The following is a 24600-nucleotide window of genomic DNA, read 5'->3' on the forward strand; positions in this document are numbered from 1 at the left end:
TAAAGAAATAAGTCGTAAATGCTAATTACAATGACAAACCGATCATGTCGTATTTAAAGTATGACTTTAATTACATAATTGTTTTCAAATATTATAAATATTTTTAATGCTATTATAAATATATAATTTATAATTTATTATTATATAAATGTGTATAATGGTCGACAATAATAAATGTGTGCATCACGAGTGTTACCATATTACTAATAAACATTATTCAAAATTGTTATATGATGTGTTTATTTTTAAATTAAATGTCGTCTCGTACAATAGGAAAAAAGTTTTACTTCAATCACGTGTGAACCTTACGCGCACTCTTTTTTTTATAACCATTTCTCATAGGCCTAATAATATTTCATTGGATTCTTTTTGACCATCAACTCTATAACCATGTAAAGTTTCATAAAATTGTCAGGCAAGTGAAGATGATATTCTTTAAAGTTGATAATCAAATATATGGTGAAAAAACATATATATATATATATATATATATATATATATATATATATTGTGTTTACTATTTTAGTTACTTACTTGTGCGTGAATAGTTTTTTAAACATTTTTCCTGAGTGCTTCCATTTTACGAACCAGATCCTCTTTTAGTTCTTGTTGAGTGACTAAAATCAATTTACCGGAATCTTTATTACCAAACATGCCCAGGACTTTTTTTTTGGGTTCAGACATAGACAAAAGAACACCCCGAGGAACCACAGTTACAGGTGTTTTGATCTCGTGCCAGGTGTAAGACCATTCCACCTGAAAAAGGTAAATGAATAGTATTAGTAAATTATTTATTATTATTGTTAAATATAGTTCATTCCGAAATATTTGAATGAATTCATGTATATAGAATATATATATATATATATATATATATATATATATTTATATATAAAATTTAATTTAATGTATTAATATCAATTTGATAAATATGCATAGACTATAAGTTATGATGCCTAAATAATGTATAGAAATTGGAAACTGAAATAAAATTCTTATAAAAAATTCTTATTATCATTTATTCATTTATATAATCCTTATATAAAAAAAAAAATTAGATCGTTGCAGCCACTTTTGAGAAAGCATTGGTGAAAGCTCGGATGTTGGCTCAGATCACTTAAGTGATCATAATTCAGAATGACTAATTGAAACGTCGAGAAAATTTAAAATTATTAAATCAGAACTTCTGGCGAATGCACACTTCCTCTATGGTAAGTTGTAAATGACAATAAGTATAATAATAAAATAATAATAATAAAAATGTTTCTTTTACTAACCTGCCATCCTCCAAACAGTTCATTCTTAACAGCATAAACAACTCTTTTATCAGTGAGCAGCAGAGTATCCTTGCTGGTGACCTCCAGATGATACCTATAACGATCAGTGGCGATGTAACGTCCTTTTTCTAAATCAGACAACAACTTAGCGCCATCAGCCTCATGTCTGTTGTAAGCTGTGACTGATCCACCTCCACCAGTAGTAGACGGCAACAAACGCGGAGGACGGAGTCTGGACACTTCGTCTGATATATCTGTAGCACTGTAAGGTAATTAAAAAAAAATTAATAATTACAAGAAAAATATTCATTGGGTTTATATATAAATTATGATCAAAAATTGGCAAATATTTACCGTTTGACGGCATCAAAGGAGCCACTAGCAAAATCAACGATACCAGCAGTAGGCCGCGCAACTAAACCAGCAGCACCACGTCCTAATCCGCGGAAGAATCCTTCAACTCCTTCTGAACGTGCTCCTTGTAATGGTTGTGTTACAACTCCAGTTACACCATCGAAAACGCCCTACATATAAAAAAATATTGTTATAAAAATGATTTATTTGCACCAATTTGTTTATGAACACACATACCATAACTAATCCTTTGCCACTCCTGGCTAATCCTTCTTGTAAATTCGCTGGTTTCTTATTTATTTGGTCCATGCGTTTTCGTTGGAACTCTTTATCAAATGTTAAAGTTGCCAATCCTTTACCCATGGCACCTTAAATATTAAAAAGATGTAAATGATATGAAAGTTTGACATAAAAGGAATAATCAGCACCAAATATTGCTCCAATGGAATTGTACAAATATTAAAACACATGATAATTTAACGCCGTCGGAAGATAAATAATTTCAATAAATATTTTAATTTAATTTGATATTTAGGTATTTTGAAAAATCCTACCTGTGATGCGAGAGAAAGCGCCTGCAGCACCTCCAACTGTGTGGCCGAATAAACTCCTCATACCAAGAACCAGACCTTCTGCAAATTCGCCTGGTCCTTGTATAGCTCCCTGTAAAATAAAAAAGGATTAATAAATATTAATAACATTATATTTACCACCAATTCAGGAAATACAAAAAATAATGCTAAATGATAAACAAGATTCATTAATCAAACTATAAAAGTACTATTTAAATCTTATTAATATATAACAAAAGCCAAGAATATCAATATCAGTAAAAATATATAATTTAAAGGACCTGATATTTTAAAATAAAGATCTCAACATACAACTATTGTAAATTAATATATATGCATAACATTTTGAATACTATGATTAGTTAGTGAAATAATTCCATTATTACCAATCATTTACCTGGAATGGTTCATAAAATAGATCTTCTACTCCTTTGCTGATGCCAACCACTAATCCAAATGGATTACCAATTACATCAAGACCTAACACAAGCACATACAACTGTTTAACAGCTTGGCCTGTGTAATGTTTTGTTGCCTCGGAAACCAACTGCTTTTGAGATAGGAAACAGTAATTTCGCTCAAAGTACGATAATCTACAAAGAAAAATATATTAATCAAACAACCATTCAAATTTAAGTTTATTATTTAATTCATCATCAGTTACCTAAATACAACATCATGCATATCGGTCAAAGTGACTCCAACACCTTGCAAAAGAACACTTAAGAAATCAGGCAATCCTCCGCCACCACCTCCACTGCTGTTACTGCCACTTCCAGACATTGAGAAACTTACATGGATCTTCAATGGTGAGAAATGCAGACAATCATAAAAACTTTTTTGTTCTTGTAATGACTGGCTGGCCACTAAGGATTTTAGGGATTGTTCCACTAGAGAAAGATCTTTGGAAAATAGTGATGCCTGTAATCAGAAAGGACAGAAAAGGTCATTTGCGTAAAAGTTTATTTATGAATAGAATAATACTTCGATTTTTGACTTTGTAGTCATATTGATTCAAAGAATTTATAGTAATTGACAATTACAACTATATAAAATTTTTATTTTACTATTCTTATTCAAACTCACAGCTTCTTTATCTGAAATTTCATCAGGTTGAAACATGTCTACAATAGCATTGACAAAACCTAAGTCCAATTTTACATGAAACTCTTGTACCAACAGACGACAATATTTAAATTGTGTTACAGAACTGTGTTCTAGGTTTCTTTGCACAACACTTAATTCAGCAAATGGTTTCAGCACTGTAACAAAAATAAATCCTTAATTTTCAAGAAAAGTTGTTGGAACAAAAATTGGCAATGCAGTATTCTTAATTAAAATATCATGAATTGTAAATGAAATTTACCAATATCGGCTAAACTCTTAGGAGGCGCAACAGGAGCTAATACAACAGGGAATGCTGCATCTGGTAGTTGACAATCAGCCTGTAACCTGTGCAGACGAGCATGAAGGTGTGTCAAATGAGCTGAAGTTCCAATGCATAACCAGGCACCAGCGCGATACGTGCGCCTTAATCGCCGCGGCGAATGAGGACCTTTGGCTATCATTTCCTTGAAATCAATCTGTGAATAAAAATAGCAGAAACATAAATTTATAGATAACCAGTCTTGAAATTTGTAGAAGAATTGGAAATAGAATTTATTTGTAATGCCATCTTCAATCACTTATACCTCAGTTTTATCATCAATGTAAACTTTAGGATTTGGACTGGAGCCATACATTTGCAACTCATTTTGATATTTCTGGTAAGCTGCTTCAATTCTTTCACATTCTCCTATAGAAAGCTGTTTATACCGCTTAGATGACAATTTGCGGGCCTCCCAAATGACACCAGAACTAAAAATCAGAATATCATTGCAATTTACAAAACATACAAACTGCATATAACTAAATAATATATTTTACCTGGCAATTCCAATATAGCAAATTTCCCTCATCTTAGTAGGTGAATCATCAACTAAAGACAAGCCAACTCCATGAGCTTCTAGTTCTATTTCCTGGTCCATCCGAGCTTCCAAACCATGAGCATCTAAACCGGTTTTGGTTTCCGTCAAATCTCTTGAAAATAAAACTGTCCGCTGCATTCCTGATAGGAAAGTCGCGAAAAAGACTTCCGAATTGTCCGGCAACCTAAAAGAAATATAATTAGCATAACTGGTAATAATATATAAGTAATTTATTATTGAATATTTACGTAAATGATCCAGTGTCATCTTTAATAAGCTCGTGTTCAATAGCATCATTTTTCTTGCCAGTATCAAATAGAAGTTTTCTTGGACCTGCTGGATTTTCCCAAGTATAGAACATTCGATGTTTTGCTGGCAGTTGTCTGAAAATATTTATTTCCATAATTATATTGTACTTTAAAAAACAATTTTTAGCCAAGAATTTATTTTACCTGACATTAATCGATTCCTTCTCCCAAAAGCTGAGCTCAACATCAGTATTATTCACTATTAAAGCTGGTGCCATGCCTGGAGCGTATGTCATCATGGTTATATACACTGAACCCTCTGTCACTTGTATTTCAATTTGAACACCGCCATACTAAAAATTAAAATAATGTCAATATAAGATATTTATCATTTTAATTATATGCAAAAATCATATTTTACTTTGTTGTTCAACTTCAGTAGAGTTGTTTGTACATTGTTGCAGATAAATGGTGCAGTTACTTCAGGATCAGTACCGCACCTGATCCAAAGCAGTTTATCTTCACGTTCAGATCGGGGCCAGAATGGTTGACATTCTCCAGCATTTACCTGATCACAGGAAAGATTTTAAATTAGACTCGAACGCACTTTTTCAATTGTATTGTATATTCAATTGGATATAATCAAGAAACACAAACTTTATATTATAATTTAATTATAACAAATATTAGTAATTATATTTACCTGTATCCAAGAATCGCCAGGTCGATCAGCTTCTTGACATTGCATCAAAATTCTGGACTCATTAATTAAGACGTAGTACGGACTAAATGTAACTTGCTTGGTCAAACTATTGTAAGTCAATTGATTTGTTACCCCAATCTAAACATTTGAAATAAATCAGATATTAATCATAATATAGCTCATTATCAATTATCAATAGCTCATTTTGTGTTATAAGTTACCTGGTAAACTCGTCCATCGTCCGAATGACAAGACACAACACCAGAAGATCCAGCAACATCCAAGGAAAACTTTTCAGACCATTTTCCTGTACCAACTCGAACTGCCGCCTTTTTCTTACCGAAGAAGTTACGTGGTCTGAACGAAAACAAAAGTGGTCCAGTGTAATCAGCAGGATGGTACAGCACATTTGCGGATTCGTCGCTATTCTATAAATCAAATTGATAATTTATATTTGATAAAAGTGGGAAATCAAATACATCATGCCAAGAGCGAATAATATTTAACGTTTCATCAATATAAACATTGACATAGATTATGCCAAGAGCAATTTTATCGCGTTATAAAAATTAATCACAGTTTTACTTTTAATTAGACTTTAATATTACATATATGTACTTATTTATAGGTATACTCACTTTGCATATCGTTGCTTGTGTATATTTAATTTTTTATTGTTACATTTTGTAATAATAATAATAATAATAATCCACAATAATATAATCAACATTGAACATGAATATTTAATAGATAATTATTAGTTACAAGACCCTTCCACAAAATTAATTAATAATGTTAATTGATAATAAATAATATTAAACATGTAGGTATTAATTAAATTGTTTAATAAATATTTGATCAGCAAATATGAGCAAATTAACAATATAATAAATTTAAAATAATAGAGTTTCTCAAATAAATGGTATGTGGTATTCATTAATATTGCGAGAATTAATTACATCATTTTTCTCATGCAAAGATAAAATGTTAAAGTACAATTCCTAAATAAATATGAGATGCATTTAAAGGCAAATGATAAAATTGAAATAAAAATGTAAGGCATACAAGAAAATAGTAAATTCGATGCACTGCAGTGCTAAATAATTCATTATAATATTATAAAAATTACAAAACCGTAATAAAACGTTTTGAAGCATATTTGAATCAATTTTTGAATAAGCTACGAAAAAATATTTATAAAAACACATGAAAAGATGCAGGTAAAATCACATTTACATAAATTAATCATGCCTTATTATATGTTATATACCTACATATACTTATAATATGCAATATCGCATTTAAAATATTTATAAAAAGTATTTTAAGACTTATTTAAAAACATACTAATATTTCCATATATTATCATAAAGCCACCAAAATAATGCCATAAAATTAATAAAAAGAAAACAAGCAATAATGACAAAAGTATTAAAAACTGTACGAAAAGCGAGCCATTCGTATGAATTTTGTCGGTGTACCTTATTAGGTGAACCAGACAGCTCGTTTCTTTCGGTTTTTCGTGATTTCTGGAAAAATATTAGCACTTTTTGTTACAAAATATGAATTTATTAATGGAGTGAACATTAATAATCAATATATTGTAAAATTTTAAAACTGATGAACTATCTTGTACTGTCTACACTTCATCAAAAACTAAAACAATCATATAATTGAAATGGAAGAGAATTCGAAAGATATTTTTTGATTCATCAATTTATATATATTTTTAGCTGCAATCTTATAATTATTTCTTCTTATTATGCATCTCCTATATTATGTACTAGAAAATTAAATTTAAATATAAAATATAATTTGTTTTAGAAATCATTGAATTACACATAATTTTTTGCTTTAATCTTTGGTTTTTATAGCTTTTATTTTTACTGTTAATAAAAATTACTTGTAATACTCTGAACCTATTGTCTAAAGACTATCTGAATGATCTATTAATATAAACTTCAACCTACCCTATAAGATAGTTCCAATCCTGTTTTGTTGAGCATCCAAAATGGACAATATAAGATCATAGATAATGATCCATTTTTATCCCTGGTGTGCATTCCCAAATCAAGAGTCACTTTTTGAGAAGAATCGTGCGAATCAAATGAACATACTTGGAATTCACTAGGTTGACTGGGTAACTCGTGACGGCAGGACCATGTTTTCTCCAAATAATTATCCAACTAAAATGGACATAATAATCAAACATTAGTGATATTTTGGATAAATTATTGCAAATACTTAGAAAAAAAAATTATTTTATATATGCTAACGATTTTTATAATGTGCTTAGTTATATAATTAATATTTAAAAAAAAAGTAGTTGTCAAAAAAAGAGATTTGTCATATTACATTGAGAAAGTTTCCCAGGGCATGCATTAAAATAAACAAGAAGATTCATCTATAGAAATGATGGATAATGCTTATGAAGTAGAATTTCATAAAAAAATAAAATTTTATTTTCCCACTGATCTTTCTCTTAAGTAAAATTATTAGCTCACCCTCATGACAAAAACAGCATGTCCTGGTTCAGCATTGGGCAATTGAAGAGAATCTCCTGGTTTAACCAGAGTTTCCCTCGCGCCTCCAGTACACATCATAACTCCAAATGGAAGTCTATTGTAGAACACTATTCCTGGTCTTAAATGGATTGTGTAACAAGAACTTGCTAAAGTATGACGTGATGTATTTTCATGATAAACCTGAAAATAAAAAAAATATATAATAGTAATACAATTTGGTAATAATTAGGTGAAACTACAAGGAAAGAAATAAAAAAACATTAGTAATGGAAAAGAATTTTTATTTTGTACAATTTTTTTTTTAAATTTTGTTATGTACTTAAATTTACTGTATGTCTTAGGAAAAATTCGCAAGAAAACCAAAAAACTTGCAAATTGTAAAATTTTTATTAATTATGAAAGGTGTTTTAGATCTTGAACAAATACTGTGGATTATTTTCAAAACTATAATTGAATTTCTTGTAAAAAAATAAAATAATTTTTATAGCATACCTGTTTCAATTCACCCACTGCTTTTATGAAGAAAGAATCACGATCGTCTCGGCTTTTCGATTCGCATTTCATAACTTTGGATAAAGAAACAGTACTCTGCAATTCCTATAAATAAAATACAATTTTATAATATTTTAAATAAATATTATAATACAATTACCTGATGAAAATTTAGTCATATAGTAGACCTACAAAAATTTAAATATTTTCTAATTAGATGTCTGCTGTAAAGATTATTTGTTAATCTTTATTATCCCATTGATAGTTACATTAGTATGCAATTTGGAAAATCTTATAAATGTTTTTTTATCTAAATGGGTTGGTCACGATACTAATAAAAATATTATTATTTAAAAGTCATACAATTAATTACTAAAAGCATATTATATAAAGTTAAGCCAAATTAATTTCTAAAGCAGAACTCCAAATTCTAATAAATTGCAATACCAGGAACTCACTTATGAATAGTGAGTTACTAACCGCAAATCTGCAGTATAACATTTCCTGACCACGATAAAATAATTGAAATTATTTATTTTATAATCTATTCTATTTCTTACCTTCCACACAAATGGTATAACAGACAAAGAATACCCAGGAATGCTGAAAAATATTTCATTTGTATTGGTGTACACTGAAGTCAAAGGCAAATTAAGATATGTATCAGGATCCACGGTTCCAACACATTCAACCTGATTGCCCTGTAACGCAAAAAGTTTAATTAGGAACAATTCTCAAAATTTTGAATATATATCTGTGAAAAAATGTACCTGTTTGGTCATGTAGTATACATCTACTGGTCCCATAAGATGATTATACACTTGAACTATACTTCTTATAATGATAATAGTGCTGCCTGCTTCTACACGGACTTCAGATATTAAACCCCATGTATCACCTGTAATGAAAATACTTGTAAACATATAAAATTTGTTGAAGATTTCATAAAAAATCCTATGAATGAAGATTAGAGCACGTTTTTATGTTGTGTACAAAATACAATTCTAATATTTTTTTGTAATCTATTGTATTGCAAAATAAGTATATAATATTTGGTAAATCTAACAAAAATATGCTTTCTCAAGTATATATAAAAATCTATAATTACCAGTTTCGCCTCTGGATAATGGGAAGTAGCGACAGTCTGCTCTACTAACAGGCAAAGAAAGCTCTATATTCAATTTATCAACCTGTAATAAAAAGTGTGTTAAATTTATTTATTATACAATGGTTTTATATTTAATAGTATAAAGTTCAATTAAAGTAAAAACTTGATCAAAGTTATACTAAAACTTTATGAAATACCGTGATATAAATAACAAAAAATGTGTGAAAATTTAATTCACACATGAGGTTTACCCAAAAATTTGTACTCATAATTTAGAGTAGACTCATATTTTCACAAAACTTTAATATTATTACAGATATATTTATTATTCTTTATTACCTTAATTTTGATGTATTTATCATGTTCCGAAGCAGACATGTCTTCCCCTGATCGTTTCATCACAGATGTCGACTTGTGGTCAATATTGATATCACCATTAGCATCAGGACGCAGGCGTAAGTCAGCTCGAGCTCCGCTGCACAGGACGACCTCGCTGTAAGATGATGTTTCACTCTGAGCAGCAAATGGTCCATTTTCTAGGAGCAATGTTATATCCAATCCTGGAAAAAAAATGTTAGAACTGTTAATAATTGAGTACACTTGGTAAATGATAAAATCAAGCAAAATGGTTACTTTTAAAGGTTATTTAAGTTTGATTTGAAGTGGATATAAAAATTACTAAATCGGATTTTCCTGCAAAACCAAAACTCTCCTTCAGGATGTTATATAAGAATATTGTAATATCACATTTAACGAAACATGTATCTGTAAAATTAATTACAACTTTGGGGTACTGCTAAAAAGAGCAATTTAAACATAATACAACGAGCACAAAACAAATTCCTGCGGCAAATATTAAACGCTCCTCACTACACGCCAACATGGATTCTCCACAAAGACACGGGTATACCTACAATTCAAGAACATATATCAATGTTTGCCTGTAATTATAAGAATAGAATTGACGCACATCCAAACCAACTAGCATGCAACTTATACCAGGAAGGCCAGCCGACCAGGCTCAAAAGGAAAATACCTCGAGATTTATTATAGTTTATTTTTATATTTATATTTTTTTTCTCTATACTTGTCTTTAGTTTTTTCTTTTTTATATATTAACTATAGTAGATACACCACTGGGCGTATGTGCTAATTTGTAAACAACCAATTGTAAACACTTGTCAGCATTCTCTGCTAAATATAATTATTTTTATAGATTGCAGAATAAAAATAAAATAAAAAAAAAAATGTATCTGTAAAATTAAACTAATTTATGCAACAAAATTAATGTATTAATGATGTATATGATTAAATTATTCAAATATATTTTTTAACTTTCAATAAGATTTAATTTTGTGTGCCAATTTAAATCAAGACTAGCATAAAACGCATTTATATGTATAATTAAAAGTATACCATTCAATGAATGAAATCAACAAAAAAATTTCAATTTGCTTGCAAATTATGTACAAATTATCCTATAATAATATATTATATACTGATATTATTATATACTAATACCTAATTTTAATTTAAAATAAAACCCATGAATAATGATTATAAAAAGTATTCACTATGTCTATAATTAACATGGATAACAATACCTGTATCATTTCTAATTTCATAAGGAGCTTTTGGTCCTCCAAGAGCAGTTCCTTCTCTTTTTATTGCTTCTCCAAAGGCTTTGCCCAATGTAGAAAATACCTAAAAGTGTAATGAAATGTATTTCAAAACATATATTAAAGATATATAAATAGTTGTATTAATTGTTATCTCACAAAATCAATGAAGATTAAAATATTTTTTTTATAAAGTTATATTTTCATACTTCTAAACCGGTCTTGGTAACAGTTAACTCCAAATTATCAGAGCTGGAAACTTTGATACTCATTCCTGGACGTCGTTGCAAGTCGCTAGAATTATCTTCATCATCTTCTTGAGGATTCATTTGGACCTACAAAAAGCATTTTTCATTTCAATCTATCTTAATTATGTAAAAAGTATAAAAATTTGATATACACCTGAAGTTTTAGTTGCCATGGTTGATAATTTGTTGCATTGACTACTTGTTTGTTAGAAATTGGTTGTTCGACAAGTTCAATAACTGGCTCCCATGTCGCAATAGTGCTATTGTAATATGACATTTGTACACTTAGTGTACTTTCCACACTTAACTATAAAATAAAATTTAAAATAATTGTATTTTCATCATATGAAAATATATCACCACTTACAAACTGTGAAGCTTCTAAAATGCTGTTTAATTCTTATAGAAAAAAATATTACATGCTGTGAATCTATTGCTTTTTTCATAAATATTTGTTATCTCAAATAAAATATATAAAAATATTTGGAAAAAATCAAATCTGATCAAATCTCTAGGTTGTACATAATATACTCCAGTAGCTACCATTATTGCTATCATAAAAATTGATCACAAATATTAATTACCTTTGAATTCCAGTCCTTCACAGAACCCTGGAAACTGGTCTCCAGCAAAATCATAGGCAAGGTTTGGTTGCCCACTCCAGCTTCAATGGTTAAAACTATTCGAGGCATAGACACCAAACACAATTCTTGCTGTGCATTAGGTATTTGTAAAGTTGTTGAATTATCGAATGGCTCATTTGCATTTTTGATTTCTTCAAATGAAAGTGCATCAACAGCTTCATCTATAAATAAATAAAAAAAATCATAATAGATAATTAATCAGATGATACATTTTTGTACTGTATAAATTTCTCACATTTTATATAAAAATAGAAAATGTTTATATCATTGAAAAAACCTACCAGTTTTCAAAAACCAATATTCTTCTTGCTGGAATGTTTTTATGTTCCATATGTTGGAGTAATCAATCTCTTCAATTACTTGATCTTCTGAAGCATCTTCCTTACTAGTCATTGTTACCAATATTTTATTCAATAGTTCAATGGTTGCTTAAATAAAAAGATTTAAATAACAAAATAAATAAAACAAAGTCAATATAATAATTAAATTTAGTCTATATATTTTTACCTGGAGAAACACACAGAATAACTTCTGTAACACAAAGATCAAGACGAGATCCTTGACGACTTCCTAAACCAGAACCTGCTACACTGATACTGCATGGTTTAAGAATGTTATGGACGGTTTTTGATCGCACTGCAGGATTGTACACACATGTGTATAAATTTAAGTCCTTTATTGTTCCATTAACAACTATGTGATCTCCTGAATTTCGGAGTTTTATTATAATCTCATTCTGAAAATTAATTTTAATGATTTTATTACATAAAAAAATATAAAATAATATTCATAGAACTTTATAACTTAAATTAATCAATTTGTATCTTTTAATTTGTCATCAAAGTTAATGGATAAAATTTTTATTAGTTAATAATTATATTAGATTTATATTTGGTTTTACATTAAGTGTTCTGTATGTATTTTAAAAGCTGTTTATAAACTTTAAAATACTCTAAATTTTTCCATCTGTTATCTTTAGTTTATAATTTGCACACTATCAAAGGTAATTCTAATATATTTTAGAAATTAAATGAACAAATAAATAGAATCTAAGTTAGAAACTGATTACTTACATTTAATACAATGGCATTGCAGTTAATATCATCCATGCTTTCAACTAAAATTATATCTGGTTTCTCAACTCGGACATTTAATGTCATCATTGATTTAATTTCTGGCTTTTTATTTACTTCAGTTAAAACTTTACTTGTTGAGGGCTTGTTCATTCTGAAAAATTATTAAACAAGTATTAAAGAATATCAAATTACTGATTATACATGTGTAAATAAATAATATTTTCATTTAAATAAATTAGTGCATTAGTAAATGCAAACATAGCCTAAAGATACAAGCCAAAATTCTTTAATAGTGAAAAGCTTTTAGACTATTATAGTTTTTTAATAATTTTATTATTATTTTAGTCACTTTATCATAGTTGTTGATGTACTAGCACTTTGCACATTTGGTGCTTGAATTTGATCAGACTGTCCTTCAGTTTCCTCTGGTTTCATAGAACTTGTAAAGAAATCTGCTACAGTCAATAAGTAGTCCACACTCAAAATTAAGTTGAAACTGAATACACGAACATCAGCTAGAAAAAACAAATTATATAGAACAAACACAGAACAGAAAAATTTTATATTGAAAAATTTAATATACCAAAAGTATCATCCCCTTTAGTTCTGTATGTAATATCAATCATACTTCTTGTTGAATTATCCTGATTTGTATCAACTGTCGTTTCATTATCTGTTCTCCTCTCAATGTAACTGAAAAATCAAAATAATACTAATTACTGCAAATAGATATTATAAATAACATCACAAAAATTAAATTTTCAAAAACAATATGACTACTGTTCATATGCTAATTACCGTTTTAATTTGTTATCCCGACCAGGCCTGGTGTCATCTAACAAACAATCAACAAGCAATATAGATGTGGTAAGAGAACCATCTGAGAATAAATGACCTTTCAAAGATAATATTTGTAAACTAAATCGAGCTAATCCTTTATGCTCTGATGCCTGCAATAACATACCATTTATTGTTCTAATATCAAAATTAAATTAAAATTTATAAAGAAGTAAAACATATTGAATAACTGTCTTAATTTTTTATATGTTTTGAAATATGCACATATGTTAGTGAATTATTTCATACCTGTCCTTTTTTCTCTTTGCAAGTTAATAAATCTATTATCAATGTATCCATAGAAAAAGCAAATCTGACAAATGTGTTTACTTTCAACATTTGTGTACTCTGTAATTCTCCAATTGATAAATTCAAATCCGGCTGATCTGATGATTTATTTAAAGTGTCTGTTCCACGACTGTGCATTACATCTGTATGGCTAGCACTAATTGATGGTTGATGTGACTGGTATCTTACTGATTTTCTGGTTGGGTCTTTCCAGTCAGATTCATTGAAAATTTCTATAAAGTAAAAAATAAAGTGAAAGTTTTGTGAAAACAGTCTTTGAAAAACAACCACAAAACTATTAGGTAACCATTTTTATATATGAATTGTGTCATTCAACTAAATATTTTTATAAAAAAAATATATATACAACAATAGCTCAAATGTATACACTCACTTGCAATACTAATTAGGTCTATAATTAAATAAATATAATTACTACAAAAAAACATTGCTGTTATTTATTTAGCACTATGATTAATTAAATATTTTCAAACAAATAATTTATATAATGTTAGTGAGTATTTCTTACCATCTGCATTAGATTTATGCCTTGCAGAAACTTTCTTCTTTTCTCCATTTTGTCCTTCAGTTAAATTTTGTGCTAAAATCTGCATCAGCATTTTCAAATCATCTTGACGCATATACAACTAAAAGTAGAAATATTTATGTATATATATAAAATGTAAATTTATATATATATATATATATATATATTCATATAAATTATATGTATATTACCTCAATGCTTTTGATTCTGCCAGACATATCCAGATCAGGAATGCAGTTGTACCAGTTTGCAGATAAATTACGTCTTATGACCAAAACAAAACTTGTTGGTTTTAATATTTTATTATCATCATGCATTGATTGATGATAATCTAAAGGTTTTGAAGAAGTTACATCCAAATTAACACGACAAAGTTGCAAGTTATCTAATTGAAGTTTCATTTCATCAACTACAGCTGATGATGGTGATGAACATTCTTCATTCTAAAAACGATGAAAATTGAAGATAATTTATGTGGTATAAACACTTTTAATTACTACTTCTGTAAATTAACTATTAATCTATATAATGAATTGGTGCAGATTTATGAATAATATATTAGTCTATATTATTCATGACACAATTGTTTATAAAATATATGAATGTATGACAAATCATCCAATAAGAATAAGATCATGTTCTCAGATCACTGATGATCTTTTTTATTCCTTCTAGAAATTTTTGGTGAAAGTATGATAATTTACCTTAATATCCAAACATATAAATCTGTTGGTTATTGAAATCAAACCAAGATCAATTATCAATGCATCTGAACTTCTTGAATTTACAGGCACAACTATAATAGGCGCCTTTAATTTAATTTTTAACTCAATACGCGTAGCCTTAGCCTGCACGTTTTTCATATTCTGTTTCAATTCTTGTGCTGCTTCATGAGCTGAATCGATGATAGCCTGTTGAGCTGCTTGAAATTCGTTCAAGAAATTCTGTATAAATAAATAAATAATCGTTAATTTTTTAAAAAAAAATCTTTAGTATATATAAGTTTTAAATCTTAAGAATTTTAAAAATAAAAACTTACCAAAACAGAAGTAACAAAGCGGTTCAGGAAAACAACTTTTAAGCAGCCTGTGTTAAGTTCCACAGACATATCGTTCTGGTTATACTCAGAAGTTTGTTCGAGGTTATATACTATTAAGTTGCAAGTCAATGCATCGGAATTTTCTACTGATAATATCTGAAAATAAAACATTTTTAATATTACAAATATAAATATGCGTTTTATTGATTTAACATGGTTCATATGACGTCTAAAAATGTCTTCTTCTATCAGACATTGTATTTTTTCTTAGATTTATTCACCTTGTTGTGTCTAGAGTCTTTGTCTCTGTCCAGTACTGCAACATCACCGAGTTTTAGTGAAACTTGTATATAGGATTGCTTAGAGACTACACCCAATGCTAAACTGTTAACAGATAGTCTTGCTAAATCGTGTTCATCATTACAAAGTTCAACACATACTTCGTCCAGGGCAGCATTTACTTTGAGTAAAATCTTGTCCACTGGTTTGCGTCCACCTCTATGTTGATGTTCTGTAATTCCAGCTAAATCAATTTCAATATTACTATAGATAAAACAGCTTCTTAGAGCTGTTTAATAAATATATTTAGGAAAATATGAAGACTTTTTATAAAGCTTTCAAAATAATGTTTTCAAATTATGTAAATTAGTAAGTTTTAATCTTGTAATATGCAGATTATATTGGTTTTATTAATAACTTATTTAAGAAAGTTGGTATAATATAATTATAAATCAAAATACTGATAACTTTCCAAAAATAAAAGATAAATAAATTTCTTCATGTATAATGTGTTAAACATGTTCTATTTAGTTTAAGGAGTTAATCATTTAAGGAAAAGAAAACTTACTTTGAATATTTTAGTCAAGGTATTACATTATTCACATTAAACCAATAAGAACTTTCACAGCACAGAGTTTGAAATGAATAGGATGTGTGAAAAAAGAGTACAAAAAGCAGTAAGCAAACAAATGGTCACTTGAGAATTAAATAAAATAAAAACTTTATATGATACAATTCCAACTTACGAGGTTTTGAAGCAAATACAGTAGAATCTTCTAGTATTGTTGATAATGGTTCGCGCATTGTGCCAATAGAAGCAAATCTATCAGTTTTGGCCTCTACAGATATTTCTTCCATTCTGTTCTGCATGTCATTAGCAACCTGTAAGTAATTCAAAAATATTTTCAGTACTAATTTCAACTTTCAAGACATTTTAATTTATATAGTTAAATTTAGTCATATACCTTTAATATTTCAGCAATGCCTTGCTGATGGAGCAGAAGTTTCAAACTGGTAAAATGCAAATCTACAAGTTGTTCTACACACTTGTGCTTTGTTTGGAAAACGGGCGATTTTCTATCCACCTATTAGAAAAAATATTATTAATCAGTTTATTTGAATTTGTCAGTAAATGCAAATAACAAAATATGTAATAATTTAATAGAAATAATTTTTCAAAGAACATATGAAAAACAAACATAATAAAGAGTAATGTATCTTTATACAAACAGTTAGATGCCTAAATAGAATCTATTTTATAAATTATGTAATGTTGTTTCAATCTTTTACTCACTTTAGTATATTTCACAGTAAACAAATATTCATTTTTGCCAGTAGTCATTGGTGTACTAATTACATTTAAAATTCCAGAAGTTTTGAAATGATTTAAGGCCACACCTCCCAATCTGTAGAAATGTATTTCAAATGTAATTTGTTCATAAATTGCATGTTAATTAATTATAATGTAGGTCAACTTACTTCAGTTCAACGTCCATATCATAAGGATGTTGTATTAAATTAAATTCTAATGCAATAACATGGAAAGCCAAAAGTTTATCAGCATATTTCGATGGATCAATTTTTGTTTTAGGTGTTATTAATTCTGTTTTGCTTACGACAGGTTTCAATTTATTATACATAGTAATTACAAGTTCTGAAAGCAATTCAAATATTATAAATAATTATATTAATGAATACTCTTTCAGGAATTAAATGAAACTGAACATAAACTCAAAAAGTTTGTAAGAAATATATCCTAATATTTTTTGAATATTAGGAGTTTATTATATATGAAAAAGAAAAAATATTTGAATACTATTGATATTGTATCTTTTCAGATTACCTTTGAGTTCAAAATCAACTGTAAGGTCCGTCATTTGAACAAGTTGATCAATCATTTTATCACTACTCTGCTTTTTCTTATTTTCCGGTTTATCAGCAATAGCAAAATATTTTAATAGTGACAAACTGGACGCTCTATGTTGAGATTCCTATGATATGAATACATAACAACAATTCATATTAAACCTTTAAGTTCAATAATTTTAAATAATTAGTATTATTCTTACAGCTAGCGGTGGAGCCATTTCAGCCTCCTGCATAATAGGTAAACTTTTTACAAGAGACAGCATTTCAATTAATCGAATATCACTCATATTCAATATCACTGAGGTTAGTTGGCCAAGAACTCTGCAAAAATAACCAAGATATTGAATTGAATTATAAAGTCAATAATAATTAAGAGAAGTTCTTGTTTAAATAAAATGCTCACCTTATTTTAGGCAATCTGGGATCATCTTGTATCAAACATTTATGTATTGCTACTGTTAAACTTGTCGGCTGCAATAAATGCAATGCAGTTACATCATTACCCATTAAAGCTGAATACCAATCCTCGGATTCTAAAGCAAAAAGAGCCTGTAGAACAAGTAAGAGAATTATTTTTATTATTTTGCTCTCCTAATAAATGACTTATTTAAATTTTCTACCACAAAATCCACAAAAAGTAAAAATTAGCTAATAATTATATAAATAATAAGATAAATGATCCTTTAATATATTAAAAAATACCTGCATGTCAGTAATTTGCATCATAAAAACATCATAACTCTGTTCAAACATTCTTTGCATAATATCTTCTTCTCCAAGACCCTTTGAATGCATCTCTTGAATATTATGACTACCGCGAGGTTTAGTATTTACTTGTAATCGACCCAAATCCATAATTAACATAGATTCTTTACTGCAAAAAAAATTAACAAATATGTGTAATCTGAGGATTTAAGTTAAAGAACACCAAAATAAAATAGTTTCAGTATTCTCTGTTCCATCTTACACCAAAAAATACAATTTTCTTACCCAGAGAAAACTCCTTTGTATGGAACCAGAACATATGGTGCAATAATATCAATTTTAATTTCAGTATATGCTTGTTTTTGAATAGCATATTGTAGTCCAGTTGCTGACATTTCTTTCATATTAGCCAACCGAGTACTGGCAGCCATTTGAAATCTAAACATCAACAATTTAAATAGTTAATACATTGTATTAACTCATATAATCAATCCATATACATACTGGTTTGCAATTTCAGAACTTTCTTCAGGTACAGTAAACACATTTATAACTCTCTCTATAGTCTTTCCATCATAGAGAATCTGCAAAGGTCTAGACACTAAATGCAACCGTTGATCACAAGATTCATCCAATGGATTTGTTTCAAACAGAACATCAAGCAAATGTATTGAGTCATCTGTTTGCTTTGAAGTAACAAGTTGCGGCTTATAGTCACCTTGCTCCAAACCATGTATAGAGAACTCTTTCATGCACAACTTGACCCTGTAATGAAAATAAATAAAATTTGGTAATAAATGAAATTGGGAAAGAATATACAATTATCTGAGGAATTTTATATTATTTTGAATATTAAAAGTCTAAAAGCAATTTGTGTGTTATTAGAAATTTTGGTTCAATAATATTTATATAATTGACACAAAATTGCAAATTAAAAGATGATTAATAACTCAACTTACTTCATCGCAGAGGCAGCAGGTCTTTGATCTAATGAACATTCAACTCGATTTAGCTCTGTACTTAGCACGCATAGTCCATTATCATCTCGTACCTGAATAAATAATATATGAATATCAATTTCAATTAATCAATTAGTTTAAATAGATACAATTTGGTAATTAGTGAGAACGAACAATATTTAAATACATTAAAAAATTAATTGCTTCTGTGAATACTCTCATAAGTTAAAAGACAAACTGACTTTAAAATAAATTAACAAATAAATATAAAGTAATATAAAATTCACTTTTAGCAATATACTTTATAATTCTTTGTTCTAAGATCTATGTGGAGCTTTTTTAAATATATTAAGACTGATTTCATTTATTTATTTTAAAAAATTTAAGTTTGCAATGATAAATAGGCATAATTACAAGCGATTTTAAAATAATTAAACAAATAAGTTTATTAGGAAAATCCTCTCAGTCTCATAAGTTGAATGCTACACAAAATTCTACTTAAAATAAAATGATAAAGTTAAAACTAATATAAAATAATATAAAATACACTTAAGACATTACTATTCTATGTTCTAGAAATTTGTTCAAATTCCACTACATAAATTTAAAAAACTTGATTATGTTTATTTAAAACAATAATATTGTGATCTGATCTTAATTATCAACTAACCTTGATATCGAGTTTTCTCAAAACAAATGTTACAGTCGTTTCAACAAAAGTTTTCGGATATTCAGTCGGCGCAGAATTTTCTTGATAATCAATTGCGCGGAATAGCTTTTTCTTTTCTTCTGGAGTCATAGCATCCTCAAATCTTTTCACTATGAATTGAAATTTATAAATTAATTAAGTAATTTTTAGATAAATCATATTAATTTTTCTATCTGTACTTATATCAACTGTATCTTTTATTTCTTTATCTTCATCTGTAGCTCCACCGCCCCACCAGGAAGATAACCATGATTTATTAGACTTTGGTATCTTATTACTTACTTTTTCTAATCTTTCTACCTGCAATAAGTTTCAATGCACAATAGTATTAATCAAACTGAGCCTAAAGCTATTTACTTGAACTATCTATTTACCTCAACTTCAATCTTTTGTCTAATGATAACAAGATTCCTCAAATCCAGATGACGTTCACAAGAGTCAATAATGCCTTGAACATCTTGTGGACATTTTTTGTTGCGCAATTTTTCTTGATAGGCATTAGCATAATCCTTGCACCTATTAAAGATTAAAACCAAATTAAAATACAAAACTAAATTTAATTACCATCTAACTATTAACTGCATTACCTTTGTCTGTGTTTTGTCATATGATCCCAACACCAATTATTTCTTTTACGTCTCACTTCTTCGTTTAAAATGCACTCATAAGCAAATTTCCACCACTTTGCATAGTGACCTCTGTACTGCTTCAAAAATGGTCTATACTTTCTATATGGCTTGCCTAATTAGACATAAAAATAGTATATAATCAATTATTTACAAAATATGAACAAAATGTATGTTTACCTTTACTTATTGCAATAATCATGTATTTAAATATTTGTATATGAACTTATAAATAAATAAAATCTAACTTTAATTTTTTTTCATAGTTGCATGTTTAAAAATTAAGCTTTGGTGTACAATCTAAGAAATAGTTACCTTTATTCATTCTGTCCATAGATTCAGCAAGCATAATTGCATCCTGATATTGTGTTTTATCAAGCTGTATAGATAAACTTTCCATATCAAGATTTAAAATTATTTTAGGAGTTTCAAAAGCTGGTTGATCTTGGTCTGGTTTCGGATTCAATCGTAGTCGTGCAGTTGAATTTATTGGACCAAGCACTAATTATGGATTACACAAAATATATATAACAAATTCCATTTTATTATAATTCTTAGGAAGCTTCTACTAACAATAGCTATACCCAACAGGTTTATTATCCCTAGACACTATTCCTGAAGTAAATTTTTCAAGTAGAACTTGCGGTGACAATCCAGAGATTTGTTCAGTGTTTGGATTCCAATATATTGCTAAGCCTTCCAACTCTACTATCTAAAATTTAAATCATTTTAAAAATATTGACTATTACAATTTCTTGATTTGTATAAAATAACATTTGGTATTCTAATTAGGAACATCACAAATCCTATTTTTTACTATAATTTATAGTTTTTATTATTTATTTAATTATTACATTTCTTTTTAACGCTTTTAAAATATTGATATTGGTTACTTTTTGAACACTGGCTATCAAATGAATGATGTTTCTTAATGAATAGTCTAGCAATGATTCATAAACTTATAACATTTGCATGTCATAATAATGTAGAATATCTTTATACTCGAGTGAATGTTATTTATAAAAACTATTGAATATATGAATCATAAAGAAAACTTGCTAAAATTATTCTAAAAATACATATTCCACTCAAATAGTAAGATCAATAATAAATGAATAAGATATATTCAACTTAATAAATTATGAATATTAAATTGCAAGTTTAAGTATTTAATAGCTATCAAGTAAATATCTAAAAAACAGATATAGAGATTCTTTAGATAAATTAGTAAGTTTTAATCTTGTAATGTGCAGATTATATTGGTTTTATTAATAACTCATTTAAGAAAGATGGTATAATATAATTATAAATCAAAATACTGATAACTTCCCAAAAATGCAAAATAAATAAATTCCTTCATGTATAATGTGTTAAACATGTTCTATTTAGTTTAAGGGGTGAATCATTTAAAGAAAAGAAAACTCACTTTGAATATTTTAGTCAAGGCATCGCTTATCACCACACCAGTTTTCCATTTATCATCGGTGGTCTCCAGAGCTAGATTACTCAAAGTTACCCCAAGTGAAAATGGGTGACCTGGATTTGTGACTGCATCCTCATATCGAATATGAACATCTCGTATCTTCAGCTGAACATTTTTTATAATCTGTGTAGCAAGTTTTTCAACAAAGGAATCATCAGGCTTTGGTAGATCTGGAAAAATAAAAAATTAAATATTTTCTGTGAGGATTAATTATGAAAAATCCTACCCTTTTCAGCTTCTTTCTTTTTGGCTGCTTCAACTCGAAGCAGTTCCCGACGTTTTTCGTCCAGTAATTTTGCATCTTCCTTATCAGGATTGTATTCAACCTAAAACAAGATTTTTTAACATGTATATAAACTATGTTTCATATATGATTAAGATTTTTAAATCAATTATTATGATCTAGAGATATTTTTTATATAATATTTTTTTAAAAACTCAGAATTATACCTCTTGATTTGGCACAGCGAGTAAATATAATCTCTCTACGCATGCAATAACAGGAGCACCATATAGATTTTTCCATGGTATTTTCAGTATTAATTTTCCAAGGTGACCGTAAACAGTTTGTACTGGTAAATCAAGATCGTTCAGAGCTGTTTGCTTTAGAATAAGGTTGTTTAATACAACATCACCTGTAAATATTAATATATAAATATCATTATGTGAATATGCAAATAAAAAAATCTAAACTAATATGTGTAAAATAAATTTGTATTTAAATACAACTACAAATTATATATGTAAATATATGTTATTTTGCTATATGTAATATGTTTTTTTACATATTAACGTATGAAATTAAAATAAATTTTTGAAAGAAATTGAGGTTTTTTATTGACGTTATGCCCGATTACTAGACTTTGTTAATACATATGTCAACATATATATGTATGTATTATTGATTCTGATCTAATTGATTAAATATTTGAAAAGTGATGCAATTGCATAATTAACAACTATTTGAAGAGTTAAATCATTCAGTTTACAAAAATGTAAAATAAAATATAACTATAATAAATAACAATTTTTAATAACATCATTACATTTAGTGTTCTGTCTGAGGAAAAACATGCACATATAAATATATATATATACATATACATATATATATATATATATATATATATATTTATATATATATATATATATATATATATATATGTATACATTTAATATGCATGAAGCATATTAACATAATTTTGAAGTACCTTCCAAAACCAAATGAGCTCAAATATTTCTATTTGGCCTTCAGCAAAGAAAGCTTTCACAAATTAATCTTTCACACATGGATCAACTTTTGTTTTCAAATATAAGAAACAAATATTTGAATCTGCCAATTTCGTTATTCTTTCATAAGTTTATAACATTTACTTAGGCCAAGATTTATAAAGATCAATGTGTAAAAAGTTTAGTCAAACCCAAAAATATAACCTTACCTCCCCATATTCCTATTTGTAGCTGAGACCTGTCCAAATTTTCCACATAATCACCTAAAAACCGATTCAATAAATCTACAACAACCGACTCGAAAACCATTTTAGTTATTTTTTAATTTTTAGTTAACTTATAATCTTAACATGATAGTTTTACGATGACATTTCAATTAGTTTAATTTAATCATTATTCACAAGTTATATAAATTCGTGTGGAATGTTCATCGTTCGTTAAATCAATGATCAACAAAAATAATAATCACGGCAAAACTGCGTTTTAATAAACCATAAAACATCACAATAAGTAAATGACATATTTTTGTCACACTTGAACTGTCAATGTTGTCGCAAGAAACGTCAAATATCATTCGAATGGAGGGGGGAGAAGGAAATGTATTTGCGGAAGTTGTATTAAAAAAGTTATTTTTTAAATAATTTACTTTGCTTAAATATATTAACAGAATATATAAATATATGTTCAATAAATATTATATTACGTTATTGAAATAATTACTAGTTGTAAGTGACATTTTACCTTAAGGCAAGTTGCATGAACTTGTAAACATTTATGCAACCATGCAACATTACCGATGTGCATAAATATTCCAGGTGCTTCCAACCTTTTCGCATCGCGGGCTTTTTTAATTGTTATCTTTACTTATTTATATTGTTTTTAATTATTATTATAAATAATAAAATTATTATTTATATTATTTTTCTAAGAATCAAATTTCATAAATACTTATTTAATGTTTTAATTTATTTAACGAGCGACAAAATAATATGCAATAAAATTGTGTAAGAATGTAAATAAAAAATAAGTATTTATATGTCAATTTGGATGTTTTTATTTATATATGCAAATAGTTTTTTTTTAAACAGCTGCACACCACACAGGGGGCTCTTACCTATTTAGATAAAAAATTTATAAGACTATAACTATATTACAACTATTACTATTTACTTCTAAAGTTTTTGTTTCTCACTAAA

General features: G+C 27.9%; 1 protein-coding gene across 1 annotated transcript; it reads right to left on the reverse strand.

Annotated features, from left to right (window-relative positions):
• Positions 1 to 552: 552 nt before the first annotated feature.
• On the reverse strand, positions 553 to 23868 carry LOC113382889 (vacuolar protein sorting-associated protein 13-like). The gene is made up of 61 exons (XM_026621137.1): positions 23614 to 23868; positions 22625 to 22809; positions 22401 to 22500; positions 22118 to 22344; positions 21265 to 21403; positions 21007 to 21192; positions 20653 to 20806; positions 20440 to 20581; positions 20245 to 20365; positions 20027 to 20175; positions 19357 to 19448; positions 18902 to 19162; positions 18683 to 18835; positions 18395 to 18566; positions 18096 to 18241; positions 17893 to 18013; positions 17667 to 17814; positions 17303 to 17477; positions 17118 to 17229; positions 16789 to 16908; positions 16570 to 16705; positions 15826 to 16055; positions 15545 to 15700; positions 15210 to 15449; positions 14697 to 14948; positions 14488 to 14605; positions 13920 to 14191; positions 13632 to 13783; positions 13417 to 13526; positions 13183 to 13348; positions 12831 to 12984; positions 12265 to 12493; positions 12039 to 12185; positions 11698 to 11918; positions 11268 to 11420; positions 11075 to 11200; positions 10851 to 10950; positions 9586 to 9806; positions 9247 to 9328; positions 8909 to 9036; positions 8699 to 8839; positions 8139 to 8243; positions 7626 to 7826; positions 7092 to 7307; positions 6603 to 6650; positions 5343 to 5549; positions 5122 to 5259; positions 4840 to 4986; positions 4623 to 4771; positions 4419 to 4553; positions 4130 to 4354; positions 3895 to 4060; positions 3570 to 3786; positions 3290 to 3465; positions 2868 to 3124; positions 2601 to 2796; positions 2186 to 2294; positions 1869 to 1999; positions 1632 to 1801; positions 1278 to 1539; positions 553 to 756 (listed from the first exon to the last, which is right to left on the reverse strand). The coding sequence occupies exons 1-61, from the start codon at positions 23711 to 23713 to the stop codon at positions 553 to 555; spliced, it is 9996 nt and encodes a 3331-aa protein (XP_026476922.1). The 5' UTR covers positions 23714 to 23868.
• Between the last annotated feature and the right edge of the window lie 732 nt (positions 23869 to 24600).

The sequence above is a fragment of the Ctenocephalides felis genome, unplaced genomic scaffold, assembly GCF_003426905.1.
Source record: "Ctenocephalides felis isolate EL2017-DRISC unplaced genomic scaffold, ASM342690v1 CF-g0.4_SCAFFOLD_03570, whole genome shotgun sequence".
Taxonomy (NCBI): domain Eukaryota; kingdom Metazoa; phylum Arthropoda; class Insecta; order Siphonaptera; family Pulicidae; genus Ctenocephalides; species Ctenocephalides felis.